The sequence below is a fragment of the Argentina silus genome, assembly GCF_951799395.1.
Source record: "Argentina silus genome assembly, chromosome: 11".
NCBI lineage: Eukaryota > Metazoa > Chordata > Actinopteri > Argentiniformes > Argentinidae > Argentina > Argentina silus.
Window position 1 is genome coordinate 16,374,795 of NC_139665.1, and position 13,041 is coordinate 16,387,835.

At 43.1% G+C, this 13,041-nt stretch overlaps 2 protein-coding genes across 3 annotated transcripts in view; both read left to right on the forward strand.

Annotated features, from left to right (window-relative positions):
* Nucleotides 1-6,560, forward strand: part of ash1l (ash1 (absent, small, or homeotic)-like) — a 30,862-nt gene extending 24,302 nt beyond the window's left edge. The window contains exons 20-27 of one of the 2 annotated variants that reach the window (XM_083680378.1): nucleotides 1-272; nucleotides 553-639; nucleotides 936-1,026; nucleotides 1,825-1,963; nucleotides 2,203-2,375; nucleotides 2,625-2,791; nucleotides 3,201-3,663; nucleotides 3,983-6,560. The exon at nucleotides 1-272 is cut by the window's left edge and continues 4 nt beyond it. In XM_083680378.1, the coding sequence (XP_083536504.1) occupies nucleotides 1-272; nucleotides 553-639; nucleotides 936-1,026; nucleotides 1,825-1,963; nucleotides 2,203-2,375; nucleotides 2,625-2,791; nucleotides 3,201-3,663; nucleotides 3,983-4,074 (1,484 nt within the window). In that variant the 3' untranslated portion in view covers nucleotides 4,075-6,560. The remainder of the gene's footprint in view (nucleotides 273-552; nucleotides 640-935; nucleotides 1,027-1,824; nucleotides 1,964-2,202; nucleotides 2,376-2,624; nucleotides 2,792-3,200; nucleotides 3,664-3,982) is intronic. The other variant, XM_083680379.1, reaches the window with a different exon arrangement.
* A 990-nt stretch (nucleotides 6,561-7,550) lies between these two features.
* Nucleotides 7,551-12,663, forward strand: lrrc71 (leucine rich repeat containing 71; the record flags this gene model as incomplete). The annotated part of the gene is made up of 17 exons (XM_083680211.1): nucleotides 7,551-7,629; nucleotides 7,767-7,805; nucleotides 8,075-8,209; nucleotides 8,333-8,452; nucleotides 8,667-8,742; nucleotides 8,987-9,061; nucleotides 9,189-9,257; nucleotides 9,429-9,588; nucleotides 9,700-9,783; nucleotides 9,989-10,063; nucleotides 10,383-10,496; nucleotides 10,637-10,715; nucleotides 10,832-10,911; nucleotides 11,071-11,097; nucleotides 11,611-11,722; nucleotides 12,135-12,226; nucleotides 12,541-12,663. The coding sequence occupies 17 exons, from the start codon at nucleotides 7,551-7,553 to the stop codon at nucleotides 12,661-12,663; spliced, it is 1,539 nt and encodes a 512-aa protein (XP_083536337.1).
* Between the last annotated feature and the right edge of the window lie 378 nt (nucleotides 12,664-13,041).

Here is a 13,041-nt window from a genome sequence, read left to right on the forward strand (position 1 = left end):
ACTATGGGCGGAAGTCCTCTGTGGGGAGAGATGTATGTCGGTTGCGTAAGGCCTACTACAGCGCTCGCCACGAGGCCGCCGTCCAGATCGATGAGATCGTTGGCGAGACCGCTAGCGAAGCCGACAGCTCTGATTCGCTGGAGCGGGACCACGCACACCACCACCACCATCACGGAGGGGGCGGGCCGCACGACAAGGACGATGACATCATCCGCTGCATCTGTGGGATGTACAAGGACGAGGGTCTGATGATCCAGTGTGAGAAGTGCATGGTGAGTCACCAGACAAGAGAGAGACTGAGGCTTAGAGATGTGGGATTACTCCTAGGAGACTCGTGGGAGTCGAGGATCAATTATTAGTGCCTTTGAGTCAAGTTGACAGTGTGTAATTCAGTCAATCAATTAATCAATCAATCAATCAATCAATCAATCAATCAATCAGTCAGTCAACCAAACAGTAACATTTACAATAACATTTAGTACAGTACTTATATGACAGTATATACATATATATTATAAAATATATGTAAACGGTGATGTCTGTCTGTTTCAGGTGTGGCAGCACTTTGACTGCATGCGGTTGGAGACGGAGGTGGAACACTACCTGTGTGAGCAGTGTGACCCCCGACCTGTGGACAGGGTAAGTCACTTCACCCCTCTGATGTCACCATTCAGTCTTTCAAGGTCTTTCTCTCAGGCATTTAGTATCACTATTTAATCTTCAAGGACTTGGTAACGCGCTCAAATTGCTTATCATGAGAACTATAACTAATCCAGACTCACGTTTTAGCCAATTATCACACACTAAAATAGTTCGATATGAACAATATTGTAGTTCCAGGCACTGTGCTCCTTGCAGGTGTTTATCTGAAGGTTAGTGCACTGTAGTATCATCTTCCTCTCTCATCTGATGCATTTCCTCTTGTGTTGCTACAGGAAGTGCCTATGCTGCCCCAGCCCAGCTACGCCCAGTCTGGCTCTGTGTACTACATCTGTCTGCTCCGAGACGAACTGCTGCTACACCAAGGTATGTATAGAGGCAGCCGTCCCTGAACCTCATTCAGGATTGATATACAGGGGGCGCTTAGTGGCGTAGCACGCTGATGGGCATACCACATAATCGCAAGGTTCCTGGTTCGATTCCGACCCTCGACATATCTTGCATGTCATCCCTCCTCCTCTCTCCCATCCTTCCTGTCAATCTCTACTGTCTCTATCCCAATAAAGCAGAAATGCCCTAAAACATTTTTTTTTAAAAGGATTGGTATACAAGCCCATTGCAACAATCCTATGCTTTGTGGGTTAGTGCACAAGTGGGGATGCTTGGCTAGACTATGTATGACTGGCTTTATCAATGTGGTATCAGTGTTGACTTGGCTCTACAACTATGTAAACATGTTATTTAAATTAAACTGATATTTAGTGATGATATAGTAACTGTCTTTGATTGCCAATGACATCGTTGTTGAAAATGAAAGTGAAAGAGTTATTGTGTTTTCTTCAGTTAATTCAGTGTTTTAGGCGCATGGCACATTGATAAAAGCGAGTCGGTTTTGATAATGCAATCCAGCGCCACCTTGTTAAAAAATCCTGGGGAGAACCCTGGGATGAATCAGGTTTTTTTGTGTTACCTACAGAGGTATGATTGTCGATAGATACCATCTACTCAAACACTGGTGTGAATAGACCTCCCAGCTTATGAAGGACAGGGAGTCATTTGGTGTATTTTGCCACTAGAGCAGGTATGCGGCAGAGGCCACAACATTGAATGTTGTATGTACCGTGTTGTATGAACCGTGTTACATGTACTGTGTTACCTGTCTAGGTGACTGTGTGTACCTGATGAGGGACAGCAGACGCACGCCAGAAGGCCAGCCGGTCCGACAGTCCTACCGCCTCCTGTCTCACGTCAACAGGGACAAACTGGACATCTTCCGCATCGAGAAACTCTGGAAAAGCGAAAAGTAAGTCCAGGGAGAAGGGTCCAACACTTCAGACTGTGACAGCAAATGTTAATGGCCTGTAATTGAGATTCATGTGAAGTATTGTGTGTATTTATGGTTTATTTTAATAGGGGCAGATACAAATAGATAAGCATGTTGTTGTGCCATATAGGCCTATAAGCTTAGCAGTTTGCTATTCAAATGCATCCAAAGCTGTAGTTATTTTCCTCTGACTCTGTCTATGTTTGTGTGTCCTGCAGGGGTGAGAGGTTTGCCTTTGGTCATCATTACTTCCGCCCCCACGAGACGCACCACTCGCCCTCCCGCCGTTTCTACCACAACGAGCTGTTCCGTATGCCGCTGTACGAGATCATCCCCCTAGAGGCCGTGGTGGGGACCTGCTGTGTCCTCGACCTCTATACTTACTGCAAGGGTGAGCCAGATACGCACACACATACACACACACACACACACACACACACCTTTGTACACGCACACACACACACACACATATACACACACACAAACATACACACACACACACACACACACCTTTGAACATACACACACACACACACACACACACATAGACACATATACACACACACACACACACACACACACACACACACACACACAGCTCAATCCATGGATACCTGAGCCAGTGTGTTTGTTCCTGCAGGCCGGCCAAAGGGTGTGAAAGAACAGGACGTGTACATCTGTGACTACCGCTTGGACAAGTCTGCTCACCTCTTCTACAAGATCCACCGCAACCGCTACCCTGTCTGCACCAAGCCCTACGCCTTCAACCACTTCCCCAAGAGGTTGGCCCCCAAGAGAGACTTCTCGGTAAGATGGTCAGAGGGCTAGAGGGAGGATTGGACTGAGGAGTTTTCATATAGTAAAATGGAGGAAAATGTGATTAAGATGAGAGGCAGATTCAGTGATGATTCAGAATGAGAGAGGCAGGTATATGGGGTTTGAAAGATCAGGTAAATATGTTTGAGTTGAGCAAGTGTTTCTTCATGGGAATTTGGGTACGTAATATTTGGCCTACTTTGTCTGAAACCGACAGTTATTCCCGGGAGAGGAGATGATCATTTAGGTTACATTAGTTAATGTTTCCCTCCTTATCAGATTATTAGTTCTCTATCAGTTATTAATAGTTCTTATTACTTATTTTATTGAGTTGTTGGTATTAACAGCCAAGATTGTAGTAAAGTAGTGAAGTAAAGTCAACTTTGCTGTGCGTCAACAGCCGCACTATGTCCCTGACAACTACAAGAGGAACGGAGGCCGTTCAGCCTGGAAGAGCGAGCGGCCCAGAGGGGTGGGAGCCTGTGAGGACGACGCCTCCTTCTGTGACGGGGGAGAAGACTTCCGTCCAGAGAGTGAAGATGGAAGGGGAGTAGAGGGGGGCACGGACATCGCCCCTGAGGAACACCCTACACCCCCGCCTGTCCAACCCCAAAGACCAGACCAGGCAGGGGAGGGAGAGGAGGAGGAAGCGGAGGAGGGGCCAGAGGTGGAGGAGCGACCAGAGCTGGAGGAAGCTTCAGCAGAGAGGGTAGGTGAGATGCTGGAGCTGCCCTCCTCTTCCTCGTCTTCATCACCTCTCCATCACCCCGGACTGGGCAGGAGGGAGGCTCAAAGGGACAGACTGAACAAGATCCTGCTTGACCTGCTGCACAGGACACCCAGCAAGAACGGTGAGGGAACAGGTATAAAGGCTGGGCCAATGAGGGTACAAATGTCTAGGACAGTTTCTGAAATGATTAAACGTTTGTTTAAGAGGTTCTTATGCCTCAAAAGTGGTCATAGCTGAGTCACTTTACTGCCATCCTTTTGTGTAGATCCCCCTATACGCAATCACAAATGCAAGTTAAGCTTTGAGTTAAGATTTGTACCATTATAATTTCAGTCCAAGAGTTAAAACCCTTACATAACTTACGTATAATGTAATGACAATAATGGATTTCTCATGCTCTGCACCTTCATAAGGTATCTGATACTTAACATGTCCCTCTCCTCTTTCCATAGCCATAGATGTCACTTACCTCCTGGAGGAGGGTTCTGGGCGGAGGCTACGGAGACGGACGCTTGGATTCGGTGACTTTGTGTGCAGGAAATGATGTCGCCACATACCTGGCATGCCTCATTCCCCTCACTTTGTCAGAGACGGGTGTGAAACGGATAAAGACAGGAGTAAGGGAAGACAACTTTTACCAAGAGAGATGAAGATGTGGTGGGTGGAAGTAAACCCCAACCCCCCTTCAGGTGTCTCTCTTCCCAAACCTGCCATCTTAGGTATCTGACTGAAACACAAGAGAAGGGATCCCAACGGTTGGATGCTACGTGCTCAGTGGTAATCAACGGTTCTGTATGGGGACACTCAGGGGGGTGGACCCAGACTTGAATGAAGTACGATGCTAAATGAGTTTTTTTTAAAACACATAGGAAAAATTTACCCCATGCACTTAAAAAAGCGCATTGAACAAATACACAAAGACAGCCTTGTCAACTTGGGGGAGGGACAGTGACTTAAGGTGTAACCTTATCCATACAGACTTACATGGCTAAGTGCAACCATGAGTCAGTTATTTTTAGCAGAGCAGCAGAAAGGAATAACGTGTGGTACTGAATGAAACATGGCTATGGATGGAATGCAGCCATAGACTCCAATGGATTTTTTCTTTTTGTTTTTTGCATTATCAAGTGGGGAAGGAGATGGCTGGAGACTGGCGCCCCCTAGTGGGACAAAGTCAGTCATGATGACAAACTGTAACATACACAGGCCATACAAGAGAAATGTACTGTACCAGGACTATATGATAAGAGGCCTAGGGGTGACATAGGAGGATGCAGTGTGTATACACTGCTGATGAGCTAGGAGAGAAGCAGGAACGAGGTTGGTCAACTGCACTTTGGTACCGTGGATATCGTTAGGTCCCTGTAATGTATCATTGAGACTCACTAACACTCACACAGTATTGGATGATGATGATGCAGTCTGAAAAGCAAGTTAATAATAAGTATATTATCTTTTTTTTCTGTCATACTGTAGTAATTCATTTAGGAACAGGGAAGAAGAGACAGTTGGACGGGGGGGGGGGGGGGGGGGGGGGGTTGTGTTTGTAAAAGAGTGGCTGGTGGTCTATGGGAAGACTGAGTGTGCGCTTTTGTCAGTCAAGTGTCTTGTTTGGTTCATGAGGCAGTCAGCTTCGCCCCTCTCTCTGAAGAACCTGATTCACCAGCTTAACTACATCAGGCGGCGGAACACTGGCTCTTACTGTAACGCCTTAGAACGCCATGGTCCCCGACTGCCTTGCGTGAGTGCGTGCGTGTTGTTCGCACATCAGTGTGTTTGTGATCTGCCAGAATTCTTGAAGAAATATGAAAAAAAAAAAAAAAAAAACGGAAAAAAAAACAAGGGCTTGATGGCAATTAACAGATGTAACAGAAAATTATGGAAACAATAAGTAACATATAATGTATCGTGATGGTCATATTTTCATATATTCTGTGAGAAAGGGGGGTTATATGTCGGGAGGGAGGGATTCTAAATTTTTTTTTTTTTTTTCTTCAAACGTGTTTCTGGTTGCCATGGAGAATGTTTGAAAATAATTTTTTGAGATTTGATGAGTTTCTTTTTTTTTCTTTTTTTTTTTTATGCCTCTGTTGAGATGGGACTTTGACAGAGATGTCCCGATGAGATGGATTGACATAGAGATGGAGAGATTGAGAAACTGACGGGAGGAGGCGGAAAGTTGTACAGTGCCAAGTTAATGTATATACAGACTGGGATTACGTGAGAAGTGTCTCCAAAAGCAATATCTTGATAACGGATTTTGTGTATTATTGTATTGTACAGGACTCAGCCCTATATGTATTATGATTATTCATATTATTGATAATATTATTATTATTTCTGCCATTTGTATCACTATAATCGAGACACTTAAGCTTGGGGGAGAAGGAAAGAGGTGTTTTGTCCAGTATAACGTACCACAACTGTCCTAACTGAATGGCATAAGAACTTAAACTGAATTTTTGTTGCCTAAAAATGAAATTCATCTATGTACTGCATGAGCAAGAAGAATGTCAAATGGACTTCGTAGAAGGCAATGGGACATAACAGTGACTATGAAATGACATCTGTCGCTGTAAGAATTAATATTAATAATAATATTATTACTTTTGAGGAGAAATATGCTCCTTGTTTTTGCTGCAAAGTGTTGAACACTAAAAAAACAAACCAACATAAAAATGTTATGATATTTTGAAAGGTGACAGAAACAAAAGTAAAGCTGTCAGCTCAATATCATGTTCTTTCTTCTTTTTTTTCAAATGAGAAATGGTTCCGTTTCTTGTGATAGCGGTCATAAATATGATGCTTGTACTTGTATTTGTGTGTTTTGTGTGATTTGTTTAGTTATTTTTAGACAATCACAAAATAAGATGCAAGCATTGTAAATGGACAGACTGGCAGACATTTTGTGATGTGTACAGTTTGTCAAAACTTCTTCCACTCTCGTTCAAAGTTTGTAATTATGATTCTAAAGTCATGAAAATGCTGTTGGTTTTTACTTTTTGTTTTATATTCTATTTGTTTTTTGTTCGTTTGTTTTTTAATAAAAAGCACTACATTATTGTGAATACAAATACTTGTTGTCTTGCATTATTGGTCATGGTTACAGTTAGTTGTATTGTTGTCCACAGGTAGGTACTGACCCATCATAACACAAGTGACTGGACTTGACTCCTTGTATTTCCCCCAGTTTTTCAAAGATGTCTGACATTGATGGGTGGTAGACTAGAGTCTCGATGGTGACTTGATGGTGAGATACATATGCTATTCAGCGCCAATGGACAGGGAACAGAACCACACAAGTACTGTGTCACCCTCTACATAGCTGAATATACCATTCATTATAGTATTAGAGATTTTTACAATTCAAAAAGGTGTTGGTATTATCACCTACAGTAGGCTGACATAAGCATATTGAATTTGGCGCTCAGTGTTAGTGTGAGCCCACCTCTTTTTATCTGCGATACAAACTGTTGACATTAATTATTGTAACCTGTATACAAGTCAGTGTAATGCTGTATGTGTAACCATCACCACGATTTGATGGCAAACAGCAATACTCTCTTGCACAAGTTTGCGTCAAATAAAGTAAAGGTCACATCGGGGGCTCTCATGGGGTGTCTCAATACTCTAAGGTGGCTTCCACTCCATTGACAAGTATACGGTAATCACAAACAAGGTGAAAGCAAGGAGCAGGAGTTTTCTTTCACCCGTCAAGATATTACATTTCAGTGTTGATGGAGGAAAGCGGAGAGGAAAAGAGGAAACAACTTTAGACTTTTGAGATGTAACCATCTCCACCACTCAGACGTAGGCTAGGGCGAAACAGTTGCCATGGTAACGCTTGTATTAGCTCTCTGGCTTATAGTTAGCAAACTAGCTAACAGTAAACGTTGCTAGCTAGTTGGCTAAATTGATTTATCCTTTCTTGTTCATCCGAGTCATCGGGAAGCTACATGTAAATGAGTCTGCTCTGACTTTGCCAACTACTGTAGTAAGGACATTTGTTAGCTAGCAAGGATGAAGAAGAGGGTTGAGAAAGTAGTGAAAGAGAAAGACAAGGGGAATGCTGTTGAAGAGGAACCCTCAAAAACAGCGGGTAAGTCGTGATGTTAGCGAGATGTCAGACTCAAAAACTTGAAAAACAAAATGCATGCATAAAGCAAACACCACCGTACATGCTTCAAGTTGTTATGTTAGCCTACTCACTGTCTTTCACCTGCTCTTCGGCTTTAGGACTGAATATACAGGACAAGTGTCCAACTCAAAGCATAGGTAAGGAAGTTACAGTAGCATACCGTTTTGTTTTTGCAAATGTGTCAATCTTGTTCTGTGGCAACACATCTTCAAGTTACCTAGTCAGGCAGTCTGCTGCAAGTGTATGTGGCAGATGAGGCTTTTCTAGGTGATAAGAGGTGATTGGTCTCTTCCTTTCTCTCTCTTCCTCTCTTCCTCTCTCTCTCTCTCTCTCTCTCTCTCTCTCTCTCTCTCTCTCTCTCTCTCTCTCTCTCTCTCCCTCTCCCTCTCCCTCTCCCTCTCTCTAGATGACTATCAGTGCTCGGGCACTCTGGAGGTGGACTTTCCTGAGCTGTGTGCTCTTCTGGGCATGAGGGAAATACCCGCTGTTACCCCAAGAACCTCAGTGTCTGTCTCGCCAACCACAGACAGAAGCCACATGGGTAAACAACAACAACAACAACCCACATGGCATTTGTCAGCCATACAACAGAGACTGACACTTATTATATGTCCATCTTTTGTATAGTCTGATTCATTCACCCTTCTCATCTTTGTGGCCTTAGAGGACAGCCAATCCCACATGGCGGCTGGGGGTGTGACAACAACGTGGTGCCCTAAACCCCGCCTCCAAGTGGAGATGGAGAGTGACACCCCTTGCAGTGTCAAAGAGGTCAGGGTGTTCGGTGAGAGAACCACTGAGCAAAACTACACTAAACAACGTAGCCTTGTTACTAGTTGAATTAACCACACAACATAAACATGATAGGAGAAAAACTACCACTTTCCTCTCTCATACAGTGCATAACAGTGAGCAGTAGTATTTCTTACCGTAATATTACTATTTGGAATGTCAAACAAGCACAACTTCCGTGAGCCATTTTGAATGTGACTTTATAGGGTGGAAGGTGGATGAACTGATGGCTCGAGTGTTTAACAAGATACTGCCATCCCTCAGCAATCTACAGAACCTCCAGTAAGTATTTAGAGAGAGGTGTCAGAGAGATAGATGCGCCCTTGAACTACTTTACTGTAGTATAGGCCTATACACCCATGATTTAGCTCCTTTAAACCCAGGATTGTGGCTAGAGCTATCAGGTATATTTCTTTCTGAGAATGGGTGGGCTATGGCTATGTTTTGGTTTATTGTGTTTTTCATTGGACTAATATCCTATTATTGTAATGCATTTGTTCCCGTTGATTTGTGCTTTGTGTTGCAGTCTTTGGCGGGCTGGGCTGACAGATCGAACTCTGACTTCCCTGAAGAACACAATGTCTATGTGCTCCAACCTCAGGTGATTCAATGATCCATCTCCTTTTATGCTTCTTAACATTGTGTCGTACACTAGAGATGTGAAGAGAATAATGAAAGCATGTCTGAAGTCTTAAGCTCTGTTTCTCTGTTATCTGTTCCTGTGTTAGGACTGTGGTTTTGGAGGGAAATCCTCTTCCGGAGCAGAGCTACCACCTCCTTATATCTGAAGATAGTCTGTGAGTTACTGTTTCATTTTGTCATTTATTATTCACAAATGGGCATTTGTCGGCATCACACACACACACACACACACACACACACACACACACACACACACACACACACAAACACACATACGCACTTATTCCATTCTTACTCAAGTATGTCATTCCTCATCCCCTGTAAAGCCTTACCAATGTCTCCCTGCGAAATAACCGAATTGGAGAGGAGGGAGCTCGTCTGATTGGCTCAGCCCTGTCTACAGCCCACTCTGCCAACAAGAATCTCCTGTCACTCAACCTGGCCTTCAATTCCATTGGTGATGCCGGCGCTGCTCATATAGCACAGGTACACAACCCTAATTGTGATTTTCAAATGTATCAGCCTTAAATTAAAAATACTTGTTCTTATTCTGCCCGTCAGACAGATTCTCATTCTTCTGAATCTCCCGTTTCCTAGGGTCTGCGTCTGAATCGCTCCTTGCTGTGTCTCTCTCTGGCTAACAATCATGTTGGAGACACAGGGGCCATTTGTCTGGCTGAAGTGAGTTCTCAAACTCTGCACTCTCTGGATCCTTTTCTGCAACGTTCCCCCTCTCTAGTCATTACAATAGCAGTCACCCTTAGAAAATGATGGCACCATACTATACAAATATTACATTATACCTGTACAACTGCTGAACAGCATGCAGTTAGTCTATGTGTTGTCCCAGTGACGCTTTCCCCCTTCCCCTCTATCTTTTCCTCAGGTGCTGGGTCCCTTTGCTCTGATCCACGAGGAGATTGTGGAGAAGAGAAAGCTACTACTCAAAAGGGACCAGTCGGTGAGAGGGGGAAATCCGTCTATCTCATAATACACAATAACTCAAGTTTAACACATCTGTAATTGTATTACAACCTATTCATTTTGAACAGTGCTTAAGACGGACAAAGCTATATTCATTACACACAGGCTCAACTGCACAGCTGCCTGTTGTGTCTGCCTTCCCTTTTCATCATCCTCTCTCCCTGCTTCTGTCTATCTCTGTATCCCTGTAATTCATCTTATGATCTCTCTCTCTCTCTCTCTCTCTCTCTCTCTCTCACTCTCTCTCTCTCTCTCTCTCTCTCTCTCTCTGTCTCTCTCTCTGTCTCTCTCGACAGCCCTCTCAGGCGGTAGGTGCTGAATCAAAGTGTGAGCGTCCTCTCTCCATCCCCAGCAGTTCCTCACTGGAGCGCAACGTCAGCAAACAGGCGAAGAGTGCCTCCAAGAAAAAGGTACTACTGTGCCTGAACTCATGACGCTCACAGACCCTTTCTCCTTTCTTTTAAAAGTAGAGAGGAAAGGTTTACTTCATATTTACATGAATCAAAGATTCTTACCATGACAGTGATAACATTTTAGGTCTTTTACTCAGGACACGCCCAAAAAGGATGAGAAGCCAGCAGCCAATCAGGCTGCAGGAAAGAAGGAGGAGCCAAAACTCACTAAAAAAGGTAATGATGCTTTTGGCATCAACACCTATATGATATCCTTCTCTGATAAACCATGATTTATAATGGTCTCTTACATACCCTACATACTTGTCTGTTTCTCTTGTTTGGCCTCTCAGTTTCTGATACTAAGGTGCCCCGGGGAAAAGGAGGAAAGGCAGGGGGAAAAGAGAAACGCCCATCTGTGTCCGAACAAGAGGTACCAAAAGACGGCACCTGGTTATAGACCGAGGTCAAACCTGAAATATCAAATAATACATAGAAAATATGGTTATGTTTTTGTATTGACTTGTACCTTCCTCCTATGGCGTGAAGAGCCATCACTCATAGGTCTGTGTTTCTGTGTCTTTGTCTACAGGAGAAGACCAATGCTGCGCAGAATAAGGTTTGTATGCTGCCGTTTAAAGCAGCCATCAATGATTTCTGCATACAGAGTCACCAACAAAACACTATATAAACAATGGGGCATGCTAAGAGCATCATTACTTTTTAAAAAAAGGATTTCAAGCTATACATGATTTGTTGTTGATGTCAACAAAAACAAAAACAGCCCTTATTGCTATGGTTATGATGAAGTACAACATGTGTTCTACTCTCATAAATTTATCTAGGAGTCATATGAATCAGTTTTTATAATCAGATTTAAATATTTGAAATATCAAAAAAAAAAAAATCACTGCTTTAACGTGTCATATTATATTTGTGGTTTGAAATGCACAATGTTAGGACTTAATCAAAGTATTTAGAAGACATACCATATATTGAAAGCTGACATTACTGTTGAAAACAAACATAACATCAGTTCAGTGTACAGTATGTCTATTCAACCCCGATGCAAGTGACACTACTTATATGTGTGTTTCTATGATGTAAGTGCCCTCCACTCTCTCTCCACCAGTCAGCAGAGTTGGCTGAGACAGTGAGCCCCCTGCTGGAGCCAGGAGTGCAGCACACGGGGGGCCGAGTTATTCTGCCTGGGAACACATCCCTCACTTCCCTCAACCTGGCAGGTCAGCAAAACTTCCACTACACAATAGCTGTGTTTGGAATTGAATAATACATACTCATGCACACTGCATGAATATGTACTTCACATACTGTCTAAGATTGCATTTTTCACTGAATGCAGTATGACATCATCCTGGTCTTTCAGTTATAATAGGAGGCCACTATGTACGAGTGGCCTCCTATTATAATAAAACAGAGCCACAGTTTTGAAGTAAGAGAGGTTTTTTTTTCTAGAAGGCAGTAATATGTTTCCATATCCATTGGACACATAGAAGAAGGATTGTGTACAAGTCACGTGTTGACATGATTGAAATGATTGCTTTCTCATTGTAAAGGCAACAAGAAAAATGTACTGTTGAGGTGTGTTGGTATAGCTGTTCTTTTTTTCTCCTCTATGTCTTCTGTGTACTCTAGGCAACAGGCTGACGGAACAGTCACTGCTCTTCTTCCTGTCCTCAGTTGGAGCACAGAGCGAGGGAGGAGGTCTCCTACGTCTCTGTCTTAATGTAGGTGTATCTCTTTCTACCCTGTGTGTGTGTGTGTGTGTGTGTGTGTGTGTGTGTGTGTGTGTGTGTGTGTGTGCGTGTGCGTATGTGTGTGTGTGTGTGGTGCGTTGTCAACAGCCTTGGTGAGTGTATGTTGCTAATTTGAAAGTTATTGCACTATACCACACTGATACTGCAGTATGTACAATCCACATACTGTACTAATTGCACTACAGTTTATGGAAAAGTAAAGCTTGATCATAATGATCATCAGTCCTGTCACCAATGTCTCTGGCTGCAAGACTGAACAGGACCCTCTCCTCTCTTTCCTTCAGAGAAACCGCTTCCCTCCTGACTGCGACTCCTTCATCAAGATACAGGAACTGATGTCACTCCGGGATCCTCTCAACAAACGTTCCTCTGGTCAGGTGGACGAGGAACAGGAGCAGGCAGCATAGACTATCGGGGATAATGATAATAATAAGCCATTTTAAATCCCATGTGAATGTTAGCCCAATTTTAAATATATAATGGGGTAAGACAGTTGAACTAAGATCATAAGTTAATTAATTAAGTTATATTCTTCAAGAAACAATGTCTGTAAATCATTAATTTAAAAATGTATGTACCAATTCCAGATTCCCCCTTTATATAAAAATAAATAAAATAATGTTTCTTGTATTATTTATTCTTGCCATTTGATTTACACAGGGTTACACAGTGAACTTGTCTCTGAATGACAATACATCAGTTGACAGATAAGTCTGAAGATATGTGCATTATGGATGTCTACAGTTAGGGTTATGATTAGGGTGCATACATTCACAGCAGATATT